The sequence below is a fragment of the Orcinus orca genome, chromosome 7 (assembly GCF_937001465.1).
Source record: "Orcinus orca chromosome 7, mOrcOrc1.1, whole genome shotgun sequence".
In the NCBI taxonomy this organism is placed as follows: Eukaryota; Metazoa; Chordata; class Mammalia; order Artiodactyla; family Delphinidae; genus Orcinus; species Orcinus orca.
This window is the reverse complement of record NC_064565.1, coordinates 35,163,611-35,189,332: the sequence shown is the minus strand read 5'-3', so window position 1 is coordinate 35,189,332 and position 25,722 is coordinate 35,163,611. Positions and strand designations below refer to the sequence as shown.

Genomic DNA, 25,722 nt, shown 5'->3' with positions numbered 1-25,722 from the left:
GTAAACTGATTTTCTCCCCCACTATAGGTACTTAGAATTAGCGCAAACCCCAGTATAACTACAATTCCAAAAGGAAATGCTCACTCAGCTCATTATGAATGGTCTTACAACAAATACTGTTCTGACAGCCAAATTCCTGGTCTCCAAATTTGTAAGTTTGCCCTTTTTTTTTTCTCACAAGTCTTACTCAAGACCGCTTCTGAGCTTCTGCACATTTAACCCTTACAGTCAAAGACAATATGTTACTAAAGAACATGAGAAACTTCAAGTTCATACATTTGGACTAAAAGAAATCTGATATTTATAACCAAATTATGACCATATTGAATACGACAAATTAACTCCTTAACCAACAGAATAAAAAAACACTATTTATTTTCATGTCTGTGGCTACGAATTCTTTGAAGAGGTCTGAAGAACTGTAAACCAGCCAAAAATCCTATGATGCTTTCCATTTTATTTCTTCACTTTAATAACACAGCACTCACTTCTCAATAGAAAAATGACGAATGATACTAAAAGGTAAATAGCTGTTTTTAACTAGTCAAAATTAACTAAATTGTCCTCAATTGATCCATATATTCCATGTTATTTTTTCAACCTTTCATTACAATAATAAAGCTACACTATAGTGAAGTTTCAGGCACTACTTTATTTAGTTCTCAAGAAAACTCAACAGAATGGGCACTATTAGTGTACCCACAACATAGCTAAGGAAACAAATTTAGAGTAGATTGTCGGTAATCACACAGGTAGTAACCTGCAGGGTTAGTATTCAAAATAGATTCTTTGGACGTCAACTGACACAGGGGTATAAAAATATCAGGGATAGGCTTGCTTGATCATTTTAAAATAACTTTAAATCAGCCCATATATTAATAAGTAAAAGTAAAAAATTATCTTAAATTCAGGTATGAATTATTTGTCAATTTTCACTTTTTGACATGTGTAAATAGACATAACCAAAAAGTTCAATGATCAAATTCCAATAAGAAAAAATGGTGCATAATTAGTGCACATCTCTGCATTTGGGGAGGAGCCTGACTTGATTTTACATAGGGTATTGTTTTTCCTCATTAATTGTAGTTCTGTCACATATTTGTATCTGACTGCTACATAAATGATTCACAAATTGTTAAGAAGTTTTATGGATATCTGGAAAGAATACTACAACCCAATAAATAAACTTTTACAAGTGCCAGAGAGAAATTTTACATTAAAATGTTACTTTGTTTCTTCGTCCTGAGAGAATGAATTTAAAAAAAAAAAAACAGTTAAAATCAAGCATTAGATATGCAAATATGTGTTCAGATCAGAGATACCAAAATTATTCAAATGATTAATTATTCATCATAAAATGTCAATTAATAATTATGAAGCATAAAAAGCATCTTTCTAATGCATCTTTATTTTTCTTGGCCTAAAAAGGGCTTAATATACATGTTCAATTGACTTCTAACAAGTTTTAAAAATCCAACAAAGTAAACAAATTGCAAACAAGTGCAAACTCTGAATTTTAATAGGAGAACAACATGCTCAAAATGAATGAAAGACAGAAAAAAAAATAAGGAAAACTAAAACCATAGCCACATTCATGACATATGCAGCTCCGTGTTCACTCACCTGCTAGGCAATAGGGCAACCTGGCGAAGAAAACAACCCAGCAACTCAAGCTGTGAATTTGCTTAGCATGTACAAAACACAGGGCATGGTGTTTCTCTCTGAATTGATTCGTGTGGGGCAGGGGTGCTTTAGGAATTTTTTACACTTTCCAAATAGTCATTAAAAGAAAAAGCACAGTTTAAGTTTCTTTAAATTACCTATTGTAATTTTTAAAGTCTGTTAAGCCCTGCTAAAATATTACCATAAATGAGAAAATTTTTCACATTGCTTTAATTCTAAAGAATTTCCCTACAACAAGTATTATTCATTTTTCTTCCAGGAAGATTATATCTTTTAAGAAAAAAGGAAGTCAATTTGAGCTGATATGATAATTCAGAATAGGGAGCCACTATGATTACTGAGATATAGATTTATATTTATTTTATTACTATTATTATTATTATTTTACTTTTCACTGACACCTGGCGAACTTGTTCTCTGATGACCCAAGGGAGTTACTTTAGTCAGGGTGTCCCTGACCTCCTGCTGGTAGATTAATTACATATGAAACATTGTGTTTTCAAAACGAAATGATAAATCTGGACACATAAAGGTGGCAGAAAAGAATCAGGGCGAGAGAGAAGAGACGTTAGGAAACAAAATAAGGGCTTGCAAAAGGGAGATATCAGATAGAAAGAAAGGATAATGTAGGAAAGGCAATTGGGAAAGAATTTCAAGAAAATAAGGATAAAGGTCAGGGAGGGCTGAAAGGAGGGCAAGAGGGAGGAAAGGAGGGAAGGAAGGATTTGGGGTTTTCAATCCCCTGGCGAGGCTGCTGGCGTCCGCGCCCTTAACGCCACAGCCTTCCAAGTTGAGGCGAAAGCCACCTCCTCGGGCCTGCGTCGCATCCAACTTACTCCAAGTTTTCTGGTGACTCCTACAGGGCCCCTTTCCGTCCCCCCCATCCCACCCCTTAGTGAGATTGACAGTCGCGTGGAGGAGGCTTTTCCAGGCACAGCCTTTCTCATGGTAATCAGCCCCCAGCATCACCTCGCGGCCGCGGCCGCTCCCGCTCCGTGCGCAGCTCGCGGACCCCGGGGACCGGAAACAAGGCGGCGGGCGGGGAGCCGGCGAGCGAGCCAGGTCAGCTGACCCGGCCGCGGGGCGGGGGTCGCGGCGTTCCCGGGCGGGTATAGGTCTGGAGGAGGGGGGGGTGGTGCGCGGGGGCCGAACCCCTCCCCCCCAACGTGTTCCTCCGCCTGTGCTGCGGGGGCCTTACCCTGAGATCAAATGAAGGGACCGAAGCTGGGGGCGTGGGGGACAGAGCGCGCCGAGAACTGGGGGCGACAAGCAGACCTGCTTTGCATCAATAAATTAAGACGCTCATTTGAGTCCTGAAGTTTGCTGGTTCCTGTCAGTGGAGACGTTGCCAAAAAGCACTGAAGCCGAGATTCAGCCTTAACTTCAAAAAATAAAATAAAAATAAAATAAAATGAACCTCTCAGCTGGCTGCCCTGCTGGGGCCAGGTGACGTGCGAGATTCCACAGCCCGCGGGCCTCGCAGTAGGGATATTAGAGACGGTCTGAGATTCTCTGGTCCTGTTTTGATTTTGTTTGAAAGGGCTTCTCAGAGAGATGCTTCTGATTTTTTTTTTTTTAATAGACTTTCCCCTCCTATCCTAGGCTCAACTCCGAATGGATTGGATTGCGAGTTTGCACGTGAGAAAACCGTTTGGCTTGACTTGGACCCCTGCCGCCCCCCGCCCCGTCCACACACACCCCCAACGCAGGGGTCCCCCTTATCATCCTTTGCTTGCAACTCTAAAAGAAGTTTCCCACCTTCTGTGTAACAACACAGGGTCGAAATAATTCCTCTAGATGAAAGATCAATTCCGTTTCAAAAAGAGAATAGGTTCCTTTTTTTAATTTTCTCCACATGGTACAGAATAAACAGAATTTGCTTAAAAAAAAATTAGCTGTGGCCAAATTCGAATTCCTTCTACAGGCTGTGTGTTCAGGGCAGAAACATTGTATCTCTTCTGGCATCTGGGCCAGCAAGCGGAGCTGGGGGCAGGGGAGAAAGGGGGAGCGGCTGTGAAAGTTAAGGAAATTGACAGACTGAGAGGTGAATGGGGGGACAGGCACCAGGTCCTGGCTGGAGGGAACTGGAAAACAAGAGTGCATCTTCACACGCTGCCTGGGTGGAGGGAATCCTGAGGGAGGCAGTTTGTTTTAACTCGAAGAAACCCTAAAGAATTATTTTTCTCCCTTCAATGTCGATTGCAATATTATTTCACATTTGCATGTATCTGTTGTTTTAATCCCCTTGGTCTGCGCTAATCTCGAAATGGATTACTAATGGGGAAGAAGGACCGGGAAGGAGCGATTCATTTGCAAGGACTTGCTCTGCTGTGTGAGGAGCCGAAAGCTAGCAGCTCCTAGTCCTCTCTCGACTTTTCCCTGCGTCCTGCGCTCGTGCATCCCGCTGACCCCACGATCCCCATTGTCCCCGACCTGGCCTTCGGACTAAGAGAGTGTTCGGTACAAATTTATATTCCGGCTTCCTCCGATCCCACCGCCTCTGCTTTGGTGTGAACCCTTTCGGTCAAATGGGGAGGGGAGTGCCAGGGGCGTGCCAGGCAGGGGCGGAGGGGAACCCACCGGCGCGCTCACCCCTCGCGGGGACGCTTCGCGTGCCACCCTCCAAATATCCACCTTGATGGGAACCTGAAAGATTGCTTTTTACCCCAATTCAAATACTTGCACGTCGGCACTCCCAGTGCTAAGTGTTGAGGCTGTCTCCTGACACTTGAACAATTACTGAGCCCAGAGTAATCAGATGATTAGGTGTTTTTCATGGAAATACTTGTCTTTTTTTTTTTTTTTAAGTCAGATACTAAGTAACCAGACAATAATATACATAATAAAGAGAAGTGATTTGTCAGCCGTTTGATTGGATCCTTTGACCTGAGGTTTTGCCAGTGAGTGTGTGTCTGGACTGTAAGCTCCAGTGGTTACCTGGGGTCCTGAGGTGGGGTCTTGCCTGGAATTACTCCATGCAAGGGACACCTTTGTCCTGGAAATGGGAGAGGAAACGCTGAAAAGCAAACTTCTAGAGACAGCTGGACTCGAATTTTTTAAAAATAAAAAAGTGGGGAAAAGAGGGAAGAGAAAAAAAAAAGGATATTAATAATAGAAATAAATCTCAGAGAAGGAACTTGGTAAGTCATATATTTATAGAGATAGAAATATTAAAGCAATGTAAAGCATAAAACTGAGAATGTGCCTGACCCATGGTGGAAATCCTTAATTTTCTTTTTTTATTATTAAATTTTAGACTGATGGTCTTGAATGCTCCTCTATAGGTAATTTATCTGAATGGGGTGGGGGAGGAGATTCTCACTGTAATAAATACTTAAGGTAGGAAAGAGGTGAGTCTGTACCAAGAGTGAAAATTTACTTCCTTGCATCCTAAAGGAAGAATTGGTTGTGGTCATGCTGGGTGGCTACTGCTCCCCCCCCCCAATAAACATACAAAACACAAAGCCGTGCGCCTCTGGGAGTGTGGATGTGGTAACCCATGGGTGGCTTTTCCCTCCTCTGAGTGCAATTGCCAATGACTCTTGCATTCAAAGTCTTGCTTTAGGCACACATTCAAAGCACAGTTCAAAGCAGTTTATCTTCATATAAGTAAAAGTCTAGTGGTGGATCAGGGTTTTATTTGTTTCAGATTTCATCAGACTGAAAACAGGGGGCTGTAACATATTAACAATATTAAAGCAGAAAAAAAATGGCATAAGGCTGTTCTTTAGTCCTCTTGACACCTCCACCTTTACCTTTGCAAGGAAGCCCAAAGGCTGTGGGACTAAAAGTTTATTTGTGCTCTGAGGTTCTCAAGTACTTTCACTCTTAAAGAAAAAAAAAAAAAGAAAAAGCCTCATAGTTCTCTAAGAAATTGAGCCTGAACCATTGGAGGCTAAGAGATTTCTTCCTTTTCCGATAAATGTCTGTGCTCAGCATCCTCAAATTTGGCTGTCTTTATTTACTTCTATATTAGTTCCAATTATGTGCAGTGTAAACCAGCTTTTTGATTAACAAAACAGCAGAGCATTGGTTAAGAACACTTAAACTTCAAAAAAAATTCCCCTGGGAAGTGGGCTCTGAATTGGTTAATAATGTGCAGTACTTGCTAAATTGCTGACTTCCAGATGTGGAAAATATCTTTCTTGTTTAGGACCTATGTAACCTGATTGGATTACGACAGAAGCGTCACGTTGGAAGCTTTTGAGTGATTATTTAATTAACCATACAGTAGAAAGCTGTATTCTCCAGGAAATCCCTTCCATATTTACATAACCAATCCCTTCAGAGCAAAGGTGGAGTCTTTTCTTTTTAATTTTACTTTAATTGCAATATCAAAAAATATATACTCCAAAACTTAGACCCCATGCCGTTTAATATGGTGATCTTCCTTCGCTGCTAAGTTCCTCTATGGCCTTTCTCCTTTTCCTCCTGTCTCCCTACACCCACTCCCTCACTTTGTAGTGAGGTCTCCGTGAGATGTGGAGAGATTCAGAGATCGGTCAACTCAGCAACTCAGCGCTCTATGTTAATTTACTTAAGAGACCCTTTTAAAAAATGCCAAACCACTTTTTAGTATTGGGATCCAATCCAGAAATTCATCACACACACACACCGCAACACACACGCCCTAAAATGCAGTTCACATGAAGCTTTTTTTTTTTTTTTTCTGGCTCTGGCATCTTAAAAGAAAAAAAAAATTAAGAGAAAGGGCAAAAAATTTAGTTCCAGAAGCCGTGCTGAGAAATCCACACAATTTAATGTGCATCTCAAACCTGGTCATTAGAGACATCTGTATAAGAAGAGGCGATCTGGATTGAGGAACCGGGATCTTTCCCTTTAACTTTCGCCCCTTAGAGTTCTCCAGTTCTGTGAATGGTGTGCACCGTTTTCCGCCCTGTACTCTGTAGGATTTAGTGATGAGGATAATGATGCCAAAGGCTTGACGGGGGGGGGGGGGGGGGGGGGCGTGGAGAAGGGAGGGAGGGAGGCGAGAGGGAGGGAGAGAGGAAGGGAGGGAGGTGGAATTTCATTTCTTCCACTAAAGCGTTTGCGGAGACTTCAAGGTATAATCTATCCCAGATCCTTTCCCAGAGAGAAACTTGGCGATCACGTTTTCACATGATGCTCACGCTCAGGGCGCTTCAATTATCCCTCCCCACAAAGATAGGTGGCGCGTGTTTCAGGGTCTCTCTCTCTCCTACAGAAAAGAAAAAGAAAAAAATGTCATTAGAAGAGGCGTAACACGTCAGTCCGTCCCCAGGTTTGTGTTTCCTGGAGTGGCCGAAAGAGATCAGTTCTAACCTGCTCCGCAGGAATAACGGTCCTGCCTCCCGACACTCTTGGCGAGGTTTTGTACAGTTTGCTCCGGGAGCTGTTTCTTCGCTTCCACCTTTTTCTCCCCCACACTTCGCGGCTTCTTCATGCTTTTTCTTCTCACCATTTCTGGCCAAAACTACAAACAAGACTTCGCAGGTAGGTTTTTTTTTTCCCCCTTTTCTCTCTTTTTATTCCTTTTCGGCATGGTCATCCCCCACCCTCCTTTTACGATTTTCTCCTTTTAAGTGGGGATGGGAGTCTGAAGTGAGGAGGAGTGTCTGTGGGTAGGAATTTCAGGTGGGTTTAGCTCCTTTATGGCAAGCTTTTCCCAAGAGTGACTTCTTTGATTTCTCTTGCACTCCATCTCTCTCTCTCCTTCCTTTTCTCTCCTTTTTTCCTCCCCCAAATAATTTGCCCTGTACCTGCCCATTCAGGTAACCAAAGGTGCCTTTTACTACCCAGCCTGGGAAAAGTTTTATCGAGAACTATGTGGTTGGAATAAAAACTCTTCAAGGGGAGAGATTCTGCTCTATTTTCATGTCTAATTCCAATTCATTGTATTCAGCAATTAGAACTTGGCAAATACCTGTTAATAATTACAAAACTTGATGGATACAAACCTACCAAATTCGGGAGCAAGTCTTTCTCTTAGATATGGCAGTCCAACCTTTCCCACTGAAGAAGGCTGTTTTCTAAGTAGAAAGTTGCCTGTTTTTGTCTGCTTAGCGAGTTTCATTTCTTTATTTCATTCTTTGTGTGTGTATGTATGTGAAGTAACACCTCACTTCTGTGATGATAAATAAAGAAGTGAAAGTCCTCATGGAACTTGAGTCGTTTACCAAAGTGGGGAGGGGGGGGAGTCACTACAGCTGGGAAGAAAACTGCCGTCAGGATATTAGGGTTGTAAATGAAGGATAACTTTTGAAATTGTATTTCAAATGGCAAAGTATTAATGATATAGACATCGATTTCACAGGAGACATAGACACACGAAAATATCCCTTTCCACACTTTGGCACTGAAAAGTCGAGAAAGAGAGCAGGAGTTCCCAGGAGCAGTGGTGAGCCCGGCTAACATGAATGTGTTTATCTCCCACCTTCTTATATATTTTACATGCTCCCCCTATAATGATGAAGGCAAGATTACTAACTCCAGAGTTAGAAATAACAGGCAAAGCTAAAGTTTACAGCACAAATGCCCTGTCTGTCCCTCACACACACACATGCTCATAAAACTAGCAGCTTACTTTATTAAACATGTATTTATATGCAATCGTGTGTAAGTCTCAGCATGAATACAGACAGGCCAGCTGCTTCCTCCCAGACACTTGTGTGACCACTGCTTTATTTCAGGATTTTCCCCAACAATTTCAAATCCATTGGAGAGCCAAGAAATAACAAAATGTGTCAAACTTAAATTAAAAGTCTCCCACTATGCCTAGGTTAAATTCAAGGTGCTTTCTAAATCATCCACTTCCCCTTCTCTCTGCCGCCCCCCAGCCCCACCCCTCTCAGCAAACGTGTGGAAACTGATACTCACTTTCCAGGTTTTCCGCAAAGCTGCTAGCACAGGAGACAATAGGTGCGGGGCGTGGGGACTGAGTGTGTTCGGCAGAGAAGGGGTTAATGGCCCTTGTGTTACAGTTTGCATCTGTTACATCTTTTATAGCCCCCTGTTTAAACTAATCCTCGAGGCACAGCATCTTCCCAACCTCCACCGAGTTGCAGGATTCTCCTCCTCTCCTGCCTGCCTCCGAGGTTCCCCTTCTCCAAGTTTTGACAGTTTCAGCTGAAAAAATGCAGCGCCTCTCTCGATTTTTAGGTACAAAAGTTTCGAAGCCAGAAAAGGATACGATCATTTAGTCGAGCTTAAAAGTATTGCCGTATAGCGGCTGGACTTTCTCTTTCCTTTCTTGAGGGGAGAAAATTTTCTCCTGGAACTCTTTAAGGGAACTAGGGCGGGGGAGCATGGGTGTGAGTGAGGTGGGGGGAAATAAGTAAATATTGTCAAAGCGGCGAAGGTGGCGGCGGCGGCGGCGGGGGGGGGGGCTGCTGGGGGGAGGGACAGTGTCCGAAGAGGCTTATAATTATATTTCTTATTGCGGCGTGAAACGGGAAATCCTAATTTGGGGGCGGGGGTGTGAGGGGGAGGAAGAGACAGTGCCTCGATCAACTCCGACAGGGGAGGGGAGGAGACGCGGGGCGAGTGGGCTTCCTATAATTACTATTATCAATTTGACCGAGTGTGCTTCATCCGGGAGTTGTTTCGCGTTGTTTGTTTGTTTGTTTGTTTGCTTCCTCGGGGGAATGGGGAGGGGGGGTGAGTCGGGGGGGGAAACAAGATGAGAGCTACAGAGAGCCTCGCCTCACCCCAAGTTCCCGAGCCGGGCTGAGGACTTTTCGGAGGAAAAGGTCCGCCTAGCCCTGAGCCAAGCAGCCTTACTGTACCGCCGTGTGCATTCCCTCATACGGTCAGGAGTTATGACTCATTTTGAAGATGTAATTCTTGTCTCTCTGATCCCCTCGCGGGTGCAACACACCAAACAGTAACAAACACAAAGCGCCTCGGGGCCAAGGCTGGGGGTGGGAGGCGGGGAGGGGGGCCGCCGGAGTTTCGCTTTGGCGTTGGGGGGGCCGTGGATGGGTGCTCGCCGGGGCCCTGGCCCGGCTCCCCTGGGCGGCCCGCGCGCGTCTCAATGGGCGCAGGCGATGCCCACATTGTCGCTGTGTTTGGTTGCTAGATCGAGCCTGCGTGCTGCCGAAGCAGGGCGCCGAGTCCATGCGAACTGCCATCTGATCCGCTCTTATCAATGAAGCAGCCGATCATGGCGGATGGCCCCCGGTGCAAGAGGCGCAAACAAGCCAATCCCAGGAGGAAAAACGGTAAGAAGCGGCCCGAACCAAACTTTTCCGGGCCGCTCCGCGGCTCCAGACCCGGGGAGAAGGAGGGGGAAAGGGAAAAGCAACCGAGGCGGCGGCGGCGGCGGGCGCCCAGGGCTCGCGGGCGAGCCTCTCTCCGCGGCCGGCGCCGGAGCCCGGCGCGCGCGGCGACTGGACGGGGGGTGGGGGGGGGAGTTGGGGAAGTGCCGGGCAAAGTGAGCGTCGGGCGCCGGGGGGCTGCGAGCGCTGGGGTCCGGCAGGGGCCCAGCGCCCCCACCCTCGCCGCCCTCTGCGCCCCCGCCCGCCCTCCCTCCGCCTCCGCCTCCAGCTCCACCAGCGCCCGGCCCGCCGGCTCTCCGGCCGGGCTGCGTGAGCGTCCGGCGAGGGCAGGGCGGGGGCCCGGGCGACGGGTCGCGCGGGATCCCCGGGGCGGGGGCGGGGCGGGGGTGGCAGAGGGACTGTGAGAGCGGGAGAGGGGGCCCGGGGCTGTGCCTCCGGCAAGGCTTAAAGTTTCTTTGCCAGAGTCGCCCGGCCGCCTCTCGGTACGCCAAGTAACGGTCCGCGGGCAGCGGGGCCCGGCCGGTCGCGCCGGGACCCCGGGGTGGGAGGGACTCGGCCGGCCCCGCGCGGGGTCCGGCGAGGTCCACGCGGGCTCAGGGGCGGGTGGTTCCTCTCCAGCGGGTGCTGGCCCCGCGCCGGGGGCTGGCGGAGTCGCAGAGCGCAGGGAGACTTTTCTGGGCAGTTTCGACATGGTCAGGAGTCCGTTATCCAGGCTGAGTCAAGAAGGAGGAAGGAGGTGCGGGTGCGAGGGGGACACGCAGAGCAGAGATGGGAGATCAAAGGCGTGACAGCTTAGTAGGTCCACCTTAGAAAGAGTCAGAGAAGGAACAGAGTGAGAGAGGGAGACAGACACAGAGAGAGAGAGAGAGAGAGAGAGACCCCCTAGGTATTACCCCCAAACAAAATCGTGGGAATAAAAGAGAAAAGTGATTGGCAAGAGCGCAGAAGGCGCCTGGGGGAGGGGAGAGAGCTGGGGACCGGAGAGGGTGCCGGGGATAGCTGACGGAGGATACTGAGTTTAAAAAAAAAAAAAAACCAACCCCCCAAAACAAACAAGAGAACTAGCGCCAGCTCAGACTGGGAAAGGAAACTTCTCGCTCCCCTCGTTCTCAGCCTGATCACCCGGCGCGGGGCCGCGTTGACGCTCCCGAACTGGACGCGGGGACGCGGCGCGGGCCCGGCCTCCGGCCTCCCGCAAGCCCAGCCCGCGCCTCGCGGGGACCACCGGGGCCCCCTTGGAGCAACTTTCCTCTAGGGAAGACAATTCTGTGCGCCCCCAGCCTGCCCCTGAGCTGCGCGGCCCGGGAGGGGGCTGCTGGGGGCGCAGTGAGGGACGCTGGAAGGAGAAAACACAAAGACGAGGGAATTTTGATTAGAGACAAATGATGCTTCTCTCTGTCTCTCTCTAGGTTTCGTGTGTGTGTGTGTGTGTGTGCGCGCGCGCGCGTGTACGTGTGCGCGTGTGTGTGTCTTTTGCTTGTTGTGGTAGAGGTGTCGAGCCATATGGGGGAGTGATAGAGGAATTTTAGTCAGAAACTGTTCGTTATGTTATCCTGCCTTTTCCCTTTGTGCTGCCTTTGATCTATTTGCTTGGCTTAGTATTACAAAAAAACAAGTACAATAATATATTCCGAGCTGCTTCCCCAAGATCCAGTTCAGGCTGCCTCTTTTTAAGTCTCTTTCTCCCTCTCTCTCTTTCTCTCTTTCTCTCTTTCTCTCTCTCTCTCTCTCTCTCTCTCTCTCCCCCTCTCTCTCTCTCTCTCTCTCTCCCTCTCTTAATTTAATTTTTTCTTCACTCTAGTGTCTGGCATTATTTAAGGTGGTCTTTACACTGGAGACCTCCCCTTCCCCATCTCCGGGTAATTTAGTAGACACTAAAATTACACCTAGTGCCCCCCTCTCTCTTGTGTTTCCTCTGTTCCTTTTATTAAATGTTGGTTATTGATTTTCTAAAATCAATGTCTATTGTGGGGCTTTTTTCCCCCCTTACAAGTATCTAAAGCACATTGCTGATCAACTGGATAACAAAAGCTTCGTGTCAAGGAGGCTTCTTTCTTTTTCTTATGTTAAACAGTCATTTTTTGAGAGAAAGGAAAATAAGATTTAAAGCAAGGTTCCCAGAAGTGTTCTTTTGCAGGAGAGACTATTTAGAATGTTTGTTTCTTCTTGTCTGGCTCCTCCAACCCCCTTCGGGATTTTGCCACTGTTGACCAGCCTGGCCTCTGCAGTGAAGTCGGGCCAGAGCCCAGGTCTGGAAAAACAGAATGCTCCAGGCTTCCTGGGAGCCCTGGGGCGGGGGCTGGCAGAGGGGGAAGCCTGCTGGGGGCTTCGCAGGTGGAACAGAGTGCCAGGGAAGTGCTCAGCCGTGGACACTGCTTGGTGCTCAGAAATGGACACCATTTCCCCTCCGCCCAGCCACTAACTTGGGAGAAGCCTCAACACTCCGAAGTGGAAAGTTGAATTGCACATTTTAAAGGCATTTAGCCCAGACCCTGCACATTTAACAGCAATAATTATTTCCCAATAGTCTGTGGGAAAACATGCTGTGTATTGGTTACTTGTCAGTGTTTTGCTTTGGGATTAATCTGACTGAGCAATGTCCTGGTTTTGAGAAGCAGGTAGAAGAGTTTTTTCCCCTCTTTTTTCATTTTCTTTCTCATCAAGCACGTATCCAATGCCTTTCCCTTTGGGAATTGCTAGGATTTATCTGAACTGAGTGAATTTTTCTTCTTTCCTGGATTCATGGAAAAGATGTCAGTTTTGAGCTTGTGTCTTTGCTGATAACACTAAATATGATGATGCTTATCAAAATCATATAGAAATTCCTGGAAAGGAATAATGGTGCTACTAATCATAGAAGTAGAAGCTGCGTGGGGAAAAAAGAGAGAGAGAGATGGTCATCCAGGAAACTAGAATGGCACTTTATATAATTTTAATGAAGTCAACAGTGTATATATAGACTAAGGCGACAAGGAGATAAAACGTGTAAAGCAGTATGTGTGTGTTTGAAAGGCTGGTCAAGAACGTGGGTTAGAAGACGATGCTGTATGCGATTATTAAAAAGCAAAGGAGAAGGAAGCAGTTCAAGGAAAACAAATATACAAAGAGAGAAACAAGAATCTAAAATCCAGCCTTCGAGATTCTCAGGCTAGCAAGATGCCTGGCAAAGACAGTGCCAGCACTAAGTTAATCCATAGCGGACAGTCTCCTTTCCCCCACATGGAAAGGATGAAATCTCTTCCCAGAAAATAAGATGTGCAGGAGGGACGGGGGAGAGGGGTGAGGGGGAAGGAGGCAAAAAGCAAGTTGCCCGAAGACAAGAATGTGTGTCGGTTTCAAGAAAGTTCAGTCAGATGATCTTCAGTCGCCTGACTCACTTTGTAATACTTTCACTGAAGCTGGAGAGGAGGGGGAAAACCCAGCCCCCCTTTTCATTCCCTTGATTATACCCCACTATCTCCACACAGCCTTTGAGGCAGAAATGAGCACTTAGGAGCGGGAGATGCCCGGCGGCTGCCTGCCACTGGGGCGGCCCGGTTGTAACTTGCAAAGTTTGTTGCTTTAGCCCCTGATTCAGGCTTGGGCTCCTGGGGATGCTCCGGCTACCCTCCTGCCTCCTGTGGAGCCTGGGAAGATGGGCCTTCCTCCCCAGCCCATCACCTCCCAGCATCAGCCTCTGAAAAAAAATCACACAGACACATTACACGTTTTCACAAAAATCAAACCCGGAAACCGCTTGTTTCAGAAAAGGGAATGAAGTTGTCTTTTAAATGAACACTGAATTAGGAGTGGTGGGGAAGAGGAAATGGCAGAAAGAAAGAAAAGTTAAATTTGATTTTTCTTCAAAGTTTCAGCTAAAGGGTTAGGCATTGTATGGTAGAGTGGGGGAGGTTTTTACCAACGCCTTTGGTCTCTGATTTTCAGTGGGAAAGAAAAGGGATAAAGTTGGATGTTTTCAGGGCTTTAGATCCTAGAGGAGAAACAATCAGATGAGCAGAAATGATTATCCCTGTTTAAGATAAGCCCTCACTCCCTTAACCACTTCCTGAAAGGGAGTGGAAGCGCTGGTGGTGATGCTTAGAGGCAGCGGAGGACTGAAAAGTTGTTCCCTTTTCAGAGATGCTTAAAGGAAAAGGAAAAGAAATGCAAGCAGCCCCTTCTTCAGGATGTGGCTCCTGTCTCTCCTTTCTGAGAGGTGAAGTTGGCATGGGGCGGCCGTGAGTCAGAGCCCCTCAGTACACTCTGAGGCAGGGAAGTTTCCTTCGGATTGCAGTCGGGTCAGACTTGGTGATCCTTGCGAGTGTGGAAATCTTTTGCAAGTAGCTTTCTTATAAAGTTGATGAGGTTATAAGGAGGCTGTTTTGCTGACTCTCAAAGCACTCAGAGGCAGTTTTTGTGGCAGGTACCAGCTCTGAGGGCGCTCCAAAGATATCGGTCTCCATCCTTTTCTCTCTGTGAAGAGCTTCTGCAAGTTTTGTCATGCTGCACACACACTAGGCTGGGGGCTATGTATCTAGACTGATCTATTTGTTTTATTTTGGTTTGTAAAAATTCAGGCAATTGGGGTAGAAACATGCCTTCCTCCGTAACAGAGCCAGCAGGCTGCTGGCATCCAAAGCGTGATTCTCCACCCGGGGTAAGGGTGGGCTAAGGATTTTAAACTTTACATTATTTCTCTGTTGCCACATGAAGATAAATTCACGTCTTCAAGCATTTATCTCCAAATACGAATAAAGCCAAGGTTAATGTTCCCCAGTAAACTGCTCTGTCATATGTTTCAGGTGCTTCCTCTCTTGCTTGCTTAATTTACTCAAAGTAAAGAAAATTCCAAGAGGTTGTCAGAGACCCTAATGCCGTGTTAAGAATCTTTCCTGGGAAAAATGTGTGTCTACCCTGAAGGTAGGAAAGGAGGGTGTTGCTAGCTCTCTAAGCAGTGCCGCGTTTATTCCAAGATGTGGGAGATTCTCTTCCTTACAACAGTTTTTGTCATCTGCATTCTTCCAAGGCTTTTAAAGGTGCATTTTCTTCCGTGTGAAAGAGAACTCTTTGTCCTTTTCCTCTTCAGCACTGTGGCTTCCCAAGGTAGACACTATTTTGTGCCTGTCACAGAGAGAGGGAGTGCAGGTTTGCAATGCTCACAGACAATTGATTGTCTGCCCTAATGTGTTTCATTTACATGTTTATAACGTCAATGGTGCTGGGGTGTCCACTGTACCATTCATTCCCGCATTCCCACAAGGGGGCAATTGTCTGAATGGCCAAGTCAGACACCTTTTTGATTGCTCTTTGGTTGTCTTTTTAGAGCAAAGAGATAAAGGGGGAAAAATCTGTGATGCAGAAACACTAGTTGAAAATATACAGAATTAAATGTCACCACAAAAGCAGATGTTAACATAAGCCCAAATATGCTTTTTAGGCAAGATGTGAAGGTTGAGAAAAATAATTCAGAGCAGAGGGAAGGATGATTTAAAACCAATAAATATAGCCCCATCCCCCCTCCCTATTTCTCTTCTTTCTTTAGCAATCAGAAGATGCAATGTGATTTTCCTTTTCATTTTTAAGCCTTGAAACATCTAGGCACCTCTTCCTTACTTGTATGTTTGCTGTGATTGTATACATTTACATAGCTCTGTGTATGCCAACAACATCAGCTTCCCAGTTGGAAAAAATCTATTGAATGACTATTTGCGCTGTGGGGAGTGTAAACTTTTAAAAAGTAAGATCCAAGTATTTCTTCATCAAGCCTTTTTTAAAAAGGCAAAGCACTAATCATCAGTAGACTCTGTGGAAGTCTCTGCCTTAAGAGCTGCGTGCCGAATACTTTCATCTTGGGTGACAGTCGTGTCAGAGTGAGAGCTCTCAGGAAAAGTGTAACTCCTAGTTACAAAGTAAATAAAGAATTTCGTTTTAAGGTGTTCTGTACTGTTTTTATACTGTATGTGTGTATGTGTGTGTGTGTGTGTGTGTGTGTCTTACGTTTCCTCTGAGGGAGGTGAGAGGAAAAACCATCCACGCGTGTGTGTTTTGGCTTTTCTGTTCACGCAGTTCTCCCCTACATATTATGCATGTATGTGGCACACAGGAATACACCTGCTTAAAAAAAAAAGATTTCACAGTTCAGATGGTGCCTGGCTGGTTCATTTAGGTAATACAGCTATTAGAAGTTGGTCTGATTTCGCGTGTGGTCCATAAGGAGAGAAAATACTAACTCTTGTGGCATCTGGTGGGAGGTAAACACGGGTGGGGGGGGGCGGAGGACTTTTATAATTCTGAAGGAAATTGGGGAGGAAAAAAAAATCGCCAGTCTGTGAAAAGATTTTTGCCTCTCCGGGAAGACACACACAGTAGCTGCACCGTTAGCTGAACCCCTGACACGGCGGTCTTTTGAATGCCTTAGGTATGATTTCACTTTCGCTCACATCAATGCTGACCTGAATGCCTTTCATATCTGATCCGCTGTGTCTCTCCCAGTAAACATCCCCTGAGGGGAGAACAAAGAAAGGAGCTCTTCTTCTTCTTAATCACAATTCAGCCCTTTCACCGCCGGCAGGCTCCATTTGCATTCTGCCACAGAAAGCCAAGATGAAAAGAAAGAGAGAGAGAGAGAGAGAGAGAGAGAGAGAGAGAGAGAGAGAGAGGGTAGTAGCTGAGTAAAATAAGTGAGGTGTTTGTGGCTGTTTGTTGGGCTTTCCCTAGTTACCAGCCTTATATAGTTGATGCTTAACCAGGCCCTGTCCCTCCTGACAGGCATATAGTGTTACAAGATGGCATGTCTGTACTATTCATGGCCAGCCGCTCAACACTTGAGGTAAAAAGTGTCAGAGAAGGATCAGATTCTCCCCCAGAAGCCTGTTAGACTTGGGTCAGGTGTGTGGACTTCCCACTCTGGAGTGCTGCCTAGTATTTGTCTCTTATTGTTTACCTCCAGGCCAGGGAGGCGCGGGCCCTGGGGGTGGAGGGGAGCTGGAGAGCTCAGGAGGGGAGAAGGGGGAGAGTCTCCAGAGGCCCTGGTCTGCTTTCAATGATGGGTGTCTGGCCCAGAGAAAAAGGGAGAAGTTGCTTACACCCAGCCTGAATGCACTGATACATCTTCAGGAAAACTGGAAAAGACTTTCCCATTTTTCCCCCTGACTTTTTATGATAATTCATATTTTCAAATGAAAGGGGAAAAAAGCCAAGAAAGAAACTCTCAAATGAGCCAAAAAGGAAAAAAAAAATTCTCTGAAAAGAATTTTAGGGGGAAAAGTTGGTCTATTTTAAAAAGCTTTGAGGGCTGTAAAGTGCCACGTTTTTCACACCTTCTTCATACTTTTTTTTCAGATTTTTTTAGTATGTTTAACATTTGTGAGATGACAGCCTTTTTGTATCTCAAACTGGATGCTTCAAGATTTGTAGGGAGGGGTTGGTGGTATTCACGTTCTCTTGAGAGAGAAAGTTTATGCCTAAAGGGCTCCTTCTTACTGGGAACTGTTTAAACCCTTGCAGGCGAACCTGTCAGGTTTTACTCTGTTATTTGCCTCCATTTTCAACATGCAAAAGTAACATGCAGTTAATGGTATTTGAATGAGACCACAGCAAGAGCAGAAACCTCTCGTGACAACTTTTCAGCTACATTATCTTGCTCCTAAACTGTCTTGTCTTTTTTTTTTTTTTCTTTCTGAAACCACTTTTAAGATACCAACAGTTTTTTCTTCAACAATTAGATTAAGCATATAATGTGGGCGCACACGCACACACACGCAACTTTGGAAGTGCGGTCGCTTCAAACAGCAGGGTGAATAATTGGAAAGGGGGGGTGCTTTTGCGATAGTCATTGTGACAGATTTCACTTATAAGAGCAAAACTAGCAGAGATATTAGAAGTTGTACACGAGCATGTGACACAGATTCCTGTTTTTTTTTTTCTTTTTCCCAGAAGATTTACAGAATTTACAAAAAGAGATTATCCCTACACCTTCCACCCCTCCTATCCACCCCCATGACCCAAGCAATGAAGGATTTAGGCAGATTTACTTCAGTAAACACCTTTGGACACTTGGGGGAAAAGTGGGAGTCTGTTTGCAAAAGGAGGCTTTTGTTAAGTGAGGTACCGGGATAATGCTTTACCAGGCAGCTGTGATATGAACCTACCCAGCAATGCAGGAACACTCTTTAACTCTTTGAGTGCCTGGCCTTCTGCGCTCAGCAGATAAAATCCTGGCTTTCCAAAGACACTCAGAATTCTGGCTCTAGCAGTTTGTTATTCAGACAAGTCTTGTAGACATGAAAACTGTTCAAGCTTTTAAGACAATGTGGTTTAATTAGATGAGGTGGACTTACATTGCTCATAAGCCCTCCAAATGGTGGTTTATAATTGGCAAGGGAAAAGAAAAAAAGAAAGGAATCAAGGCAACACATTAAAAATTCCAGGAAATACTTTAGAAAAGTTATTTTCATTTCCAGCTTTTAAGATATTAGACTACGGTAGCTAGAGGGAATGAAGCAGCTGGGGCCTCTCTCCTTACTATAAGAGACACCAGAAGTTTGTGATGAAGAAAGGGGTTTCAGCTGGAAAAGGTGTAAGAGACCAGCTCGGACAGTGACATTATCGCAACCCTCGCATCTTTTCAAGGGGGAAGTGTTGCCTATCTTTAGGAGCTTGGGAGGTCATGTGAACCTCAAGATTCAGGGCCTCAGGAAGGCTGTTACCAACTTGAGACTTTTCAGAGCAAGCAGAGAGACATTTCCAAGAGGAAGGAGTTAATGGTTATTTTTTGCTGGGCATAAGAATAACTTTTCAGGTGTTGCATTTGGGCTTAAATAAGATTGCCTTATTTAGTTTCGAAAAAGAGTGGAGGTGTCAATGTTCGAGCAGCCACGAATGTGTGAGAAAGTAAAGGGTATGAGACATGACAGAATTAAAGGTGTTTGCTATGTTGTTACACCGTGTGTCAGGCTGCAAGCTCCCTTTGTCACAGCCTCCTGGTGATTTGACAGCGCAGATCTACTTCCCTTCTAGGTGAGACAGCATTTTTTAACTGGAGTTATAAATATGGTACCCCCTTCGCATTGCACCCAGTCTCCCAGATCCGTGAATCCTATTGGAAAGCGTCTTGCCCTGAGACACAATGAACAAGTGCTGTATACAGGGGGCTGTGCGCTCGGGGGCCGGGCATCGCCAGCATCACAGTAGCTGGCATTGACTGTTGTTTGGCAGGAAGGTCTTTTGCCAAATCATTCAATAATTAAGTTTTATGTTTTTTGTATGAATGACCAAGCATGCAGTATTCCTTTTCAAATCAAAGGGAGGCTTAAAATTACTTTTTGAACACTTTCAGACCATGGTCAGGTCACAGTTTGGGGGCTGAATTAAAATGATCTCATTCATGATCTAATTGAGGTTGGCAAAACCTTAGCAGTAGCAGGAGTACATAAATATAAATCAAAGACCAAAATTTAGCAAATCATATCATTTGCTAGAAATCTGCTCATGAATTATTCTCCGATTGCCAACCCAGAAGTTAAACTTTGTCTCCCCTCCACAATGGTAACTGCGCATATTTTTTCAGGCTCCTGACAGGAAAGTTAGAGAGGCTGAAAAGAGAAATGAGAAGGAAGATGATCAACGTCTCATCAGATATTGTGTGTTTGTGACCCAAGAAAGTATGAGAGCTAATAAAGCCATGTACATTACCATGGAGGCTGCAGTCTGTGTTAGAAGTTATTTGGGGCTTCTGAAAACCAGACTTTGGAAGAGCAAGCAGCACATAAAGGCATGGGAGGGGAGCAAACATTTGAGAAAGATCTGATTGAACTTTGCTTTCTTTTTTCAATTGAGGAATGTAATCATCATAGTGATTCCTGATTTTTTTCAAACAAATTTAGTTCTATCACTGAGCCAAGTCGAGAGGATGAGATTTGAAGTAGTCGTTAGAATTAAAAGACAGTACACAAATGTTGGCATACATATTTAAGGTGCTTTTCATTCTTTTTTATTTTTTTGCACATTACTATAAAATTAAAACTCCAGATAATTTTCCTTATAATCCATGGGATTAAATGCCATGTTCTATTATACGTAATCCATTTTTAGTTGTTCTTCATTTTTCTTGGTTGCCGTGTGTTATTTCAGCTTAAACCCACACACAGTCTAAACTGGAGGAGACCTGATTCTGAACTACAGTATTTTGAAGTTAACATTTTTAAGTCCCACTTAAATGAAGATATTCTTTCAAGCAAACAGTAAACACAGAACTGGTCAGTTTAGCAAACTTTTATCACAAGAGCAAATACATGAAGTTGTGTTTTTAAATCATGATGATAAAGGAGAAACATTTTTAAATAATTTCAGATGATGGAGGTGAATAACTGCATTCTTTTGGGAACAGGTAATTGACATTAATGATTTCCTGTGACAAAACATATCCTAACATGAAAAAGTATAATGGATTCCTCCTTAACATTGCTAATATAGCAATATAGTGATTTTTGTTCTTTATATACTGTTTCATATTTCCTTTTATAATCAACTCTGGGAAAGAAAGGTACTCCTGACAAGGTGATAGACACCCCCTCCCCAAAATAAGTAATCAATAACAGATCAACAGATTAAGATATCATGCTATTTAAGATCTGAGATTTTTTTCGCTCTCTTAAATGAATACGTTTAGAGGAATATAGTGTCCAGGTGATCTACAAATGTAGTAGATAGCTTTCACTGTTTTTAATTTTAAATTGTATTTCTATTGTTTTATATATCTAAGTAACCGTAATCAAGGAAACTTTGCATTTTGCCTATTCTTGGAGGTACCTAAGTTTCTATTTTAGACACAAAGCACATCAGTGGAAGTGTTTCACATCATGAGATTTCTCAGTTTTAAGAGGTGAGGTTTATATATAAAGAACTCAGTAAACTGTGTTTTCATAATAAATAAGCCCATTAAAAGGGGAAAATCTCTAAGCAAAATGGTTGTCCTCTAAAGATTTTCCATCACCTTTGCTCTGCTGATGGGAATTTGAAAACTAAATACAGCCTACGTGCACACACACACAGATGCACCCTAGGGCCCCAACTCTGGGACTTTTTAACTACAATTTTATAGCTTGTGAGTGAGATACATTTAAGCAAAAATAGTAGAGGTGAAGAATTAATGCAGACTCCTGTTTAGTAGGATTTATTGTAAGAAAAGTGTTCCCTACGCCACATGACTCTTACAAAACTTACTTGCCCCTGTTAATCTAAGCTTTAAGTGTATTATTTAGGATAAATTACAAGCTTTGTGCTTTTAAACTGTTTTCCTTCGTTTTCCTTTAATATTATCAACCTTAACACAGATTATGCTAAATTGATTGCAAATTATTATGGCTTTTAAAACAGCATTCAGGAGTTCTGAATAAAGATGGTATTTTAAAGTAGCGTTTACAGTATTTAAAAGAAAGAAAAGAGAAGGGGATTAAACTATACTGAACACTGAGAAACGTGTAGAGTTTTATACTTGTGCAGATAAAATGTGAGGTAGCCTTGCCCTGTGAAACCAAGACCACAAATGATATGTGTCAGTAGGTTCTTTGATAGGGCTTCTGGCCACAGTGTTTTTGTGCTGTCAAACTGCTATGTTGAACAAACACCTCCTCTGGGACAAAGTGATAAATGCAGAGACAGGCTGGCTTCAACCAGCCTTAGCTACCTCCTCCACCATGTCCCCACCCCCTGGCCCACCTCCCATAGGTCGGCCACCCCTCCACCCTGCTTTGCCCCTTTACCTGAAATTGACATTTAGAGAGAGATGCCCAGGGCTTTTCAAGGTATCAGTGGTGAGTAATTATTGATACTCCCCAAATCTTATGAATCAGTTCTCCGAAACTGCAGGCAAAGTCCTTTTTCTGGCAGGCTTTATCTAGTCTTTTTTTAAATGGAAATGGACTGAGCTTCTCAACTTTTGCCAACTTGAACTTTTTCCACTTTTGCTTAATCATTTGAAAACCACTTGCTTTCCTCTTGTCTTTCCCCCAGTCACCGGCGTTTTATTTTCTAATGTTCGAGCAATTATGTTGTGCAACAGAAAACAAAATTTTGCCTTAAAAAGTCCAAACACTATTACCTCCTACTTTTCACTTTCCAGCGTTCTTTTTGGGCTAACACTTCAAATGTATAGCCAACTGATTTTTTTCCTCCTCTCTCTTGGAGCCATTATTCTCTGACTAAAACCTGTTTACTGGTGCCTTTGTGTGTGCGTTTTTTTCCCCCCTGACATTAAATGAATTTCCATCTTCTACTTCTGCAATCTCTAAGAAATAGATAAACCATTATATTTTTTCCCAGCTCGTATTTTAAAGCGGTGATCCTGACAGCAGGACGATTATTGCACTTTATGTTTTAGTGGATGTTTGCTGTTGCTAGTTACAGCAACACTTATCATAAGACAGCAAGAAAAGAGTAGTCCCTGGTAATTAAAGTAATGAAATATTCATTTACTCTACCTTTTCTGTAGTCTCACAAATTAGGCTGCTACATTTAATGCCTGCACTGCCTCTGTTTTTATTATAATGGCAGCTTTCGCATCTGCAATTAGGACTAATTCTGACAGTTACAATTTCTGAGGGATGGTAAACAGTGAAGGAGATGTGCAGCAGAGGTATTACACGTGAAAAGCCCTTGTCTCTTTAACCTTGTTGTTTTTTTTCTCGCAGAGGTTACCTTTTCCCGATGGTGCAAAATCGACTTGACATAACTGTTCATCAGTTTCAGGGTTTTCCCTGGAGGTATTTGCATCAAATCAGCCCAGTCAAGCTTCAAGTTGAAATTGGCAGGCCAGAAACTGACAGGGTAGAGACTGGAAAAGAGACAGCTAAAGTACAGGCAGCAAACTGACAGTAGCAGAGTGAAAGACAGAGAGAGAGAGGGGGAGAGGGGTTGAGAGCGAGAGCTTTTCAACTTTAGTGTAAGGGAAATCTCAACTCCTGTATGGATCTCAGTAGCAAGTATCCTGGAGGAACTTGAAAGGTCGAGAGATTCAGAACACCTTCAGCTAATTCTTACCACTAGGGCTCACCAGCCCTGCTCCCGGGGTTCACTCTCATTTAATCTGATTGGATGCCTGAAGAGGAGTGGGCACACTTAATTAAACCGGAGGAAAGTTCTGAGGCACTTCCTTAGCACTTATTAAAGCTTGAAAGCCAAATCTCATGATCAGTGTTATAGGAGGGAAATAAGGCGGTTTGGGGTTTTTCCCTGATTGTTAACTTGTAAGAAAGTTAACAATCCTTCTCTTTACCAGGTTTGTTTCCCCAGGTCTCTACTCTGAAGCAGATTAAACGTTCCCAGAGACCAGAGCTTAGGAGACTGTCAGATCAAAAGTTAGTGCATTTTTGTCAACAAAAACAGCCACCTAGCAAAAATTACATTTAAAGAGATACTCCTTTGAATAACACGGGGTTGCAAGTTCTCTTGGTCAAATAACGCCCTCCTATCCTGATAACGGAAGAACATTTATTCAGTTGTTTAAAGGCTAAAGAACCGTGGCAAAACCTTAAGATAGCAATGACATTAAACTTTTATTTCACTATCGGGAACGTCACTTTGAGAAAAATTCTATGATTGCAAAACTTTTATAATTGCTTTGACAAAGAAAACAAATATGAAAAGTGCTCCCTTTGCCCGAGTGCATTTTTTTTCTCCTTTACGTCCTTTTTTAAAAACCAATATTTTTTTTGTCATTCTTCCTTATTTCTTCTAACTTTGGGGGGGGGGTTGGTGTCTTTACTAGATGATTTAAAATCCTCACCACTTTCCAACTAGACTTGGGGGTCGAATAAGCCCTTGCTTTCAAAGCGTCTTCAGGCTCTGTGTATGACAGGCATTGGCTGATCTGCTGATGCCCATTCGACAGGCACTGTTGAACTAAAGTGGTGTGACGGCACAGTTTTGTTAAGCTCTGAACAAAGAGCTGAAGATGCCTTCCTGGCATCGTCCATGTGCATATTGGCCTTGTCACAGTTTTGCTTGATTTAATGCTCAGTTTATTCCTAGATATTAAAACTTAAATTCCGAACAGTATGTTTTCAAATACTACATACCAACTTTATTTTAAAAGCTTCAACTTCAAAGATCCCAGGGTTCATTTGCTCCTCCAATTTCTATGTAGCCAACATTAAAACACAGCTTTGGAAATAAATAGATTGCCAGTAGCCTCTTAGCTGTTATCCATTTAAAAATGGGATTCCAGTCTTAAAAAGTCTTATTAGGGGGCAAGATTTATTTTTCTTTGATCATTGGTTGAAAGTCATCATCTATTTCCAACAGTGGATCCTCGCATAAATTCCTGAGGAAAAGTTACCTTGTGTGCACACGGTCTGGGTAGACTTTTAAAAAGATATACTATTTAAAAGATATTCAGTTATAAAAGAAACCATTTACAAATACCTGTCAGGGTAGGCACATGGCTACCGGCAGGAAAAAGAGAAATCAAGGGAGTTTTTGTTAAAGTAAGCCCTATTTCGGAGACAGCAACAGAATTAGGATTGCGTCTTAAAAATAAAATAGTTGTTATAAAAGTCCCTGTTCCACAGACAACAGCTAGCTCTTCAAAAGAAAACTGAAGTTTAGTACTAAATTTAGATTCCCGTGTCCGGTTGAATGTGCCTTAGAGCTTTATCTCTGCCGGGTTTTTTGTTTCCTCTCTGCCTCTTTTCCTCCCTTCAGGTTGGCTTCAAGTGTTTGCTAAGAGATTAGTTAGCAAGTTTATATTGAGGAGGTAGCCATGGGAAGCAGCTCTCTGCTCCAAGGAACGCGCAGTGGGTCAGAGCGTGAAGATACAGGGAGCTAAGACTGACTAAGGCCCTGATCAGGTACTTTATTTTCTCTTAAAGACACACCCACTTGTAGAAAGGTTTGTGGGGTGACTTCTCATCCCAACAGGAGCACAGATGTTACCACTTTTAGAAACTTCTAAACAAGCATGATGGCTGGAGCAACTTCATGAAAAAAAAAAAAAATTAAGTCTACTGCCAGAACACTCCCTTTTCGTTATGTAAAGAGGTTATAATTTGAGATATTCAAGGTTATTTTCACCTCCATTCATAAGACAACATCTTCTGTGTTCTGAGGAAGGTGGCAAAGGAGAGAAAAATGTGCAGCAGCATGAAAGTATTGCTGCTAATAACCAGTGAGACTGCGCTAAAAATCTGAACTTGAAGCTCTAGAGTAAAACACATACAAATTTCCACCTGCCCTAAGCGTGCTTTCTTAGCAACGACAGTTTCATGAACTGAAATAAATTGCCTTTTCTTCCAGTAGTAGTAGTAGTTTACTCAATATCATTTATACCAAATAATTTTCACAGCCAAAAACAGTGATACAGGTAGGGGTAACTAGGCAAGAAAACGTTTTATTTTTTAGTTTTGTGTAATATTATACATGAAAAAGACACCCCTGCTAGCAACACCGATAAGATACTCTGGCCTGTTCTTTTAATTTCATGAGAGATTTTTGTGTCCATCGCCGTTGGTGTGAACAAGAGTTAGACATGCAAATCTCCCACCTGGCAGAAGAATAGAGCTTTTAATATATTAATGGGGCAGATTCTTACTTCATATATGAAGTAAATTCTGGCATTGGTTTGGTGCTTCCTACGAAAACTTTGTTAGCAACTGTTTATAAAGGAGACAAATAGAAGTTGGTCCGAGTAGCCCTCCTGCTCCAACCCCCAGCTCAACATGATCTGCTGTGTCGTGCTAACTCATAACATTCTATCTGTAAATTGCTCTAAATGAAGCCATAATCCTCACCATGTTTTATAACAGAT

The 25,722-nt window shown here is 43.8% G+C and overlaps 2 protein-coding genes across 4 annotated transcripts in view; one reads left to right on the top strand and one right to left on the bottom strand.

The window, feature by feature from the left end:
- Positions 1-6,423: 6,423 nt before the first annotated feature.
- LOC117198622 (uncharacterized) lies at positions 6,424-9,012 on the bottom strand. Its single transcript, XM_049712201.1, has 3 exons — positions 8,542-9,012; positions 6,988-7,138; positions 6,424-6,883 (listed from the first exon to the last, which is right to left on the bottom strand). Exons 1-3 carry the CDS (start codon positions 8,650-8,652, stop codon positions 6,828-6,830), a joined length of 318 nt encoding a protein of 105 aa, XP_049568158.1. The 5' UTR covers positions 8,653-9,012; the 3' UTR covers positions 6,424-6,827.
- The window catches only part of ZEB2 (zinc finger E-box binding homeobox 2), a 131,965-nt gene continuing 113,264 nt past the window's right edge, over positions 7,022-25,722 (top strand). For all 3 annotated transcript variants that reach the window (XM_033416035.2, XM_049712200.1, XM_004285438.4), the window contains exons 1-2: positions 7,022-7,158; positions 9,743-9,884. In XM_033416035.2, coding sequence (XP_033271926.1) covers positions 9,812-9,884 — 73 coding nt within the window. In that variant the 5' untranslated portion in view covers positions 7,022-7,158; positions 9,743-9,811. The remainder of the gene's footprint in view (positions 7,159-9,742; positions 9,885-25,722) is intronic.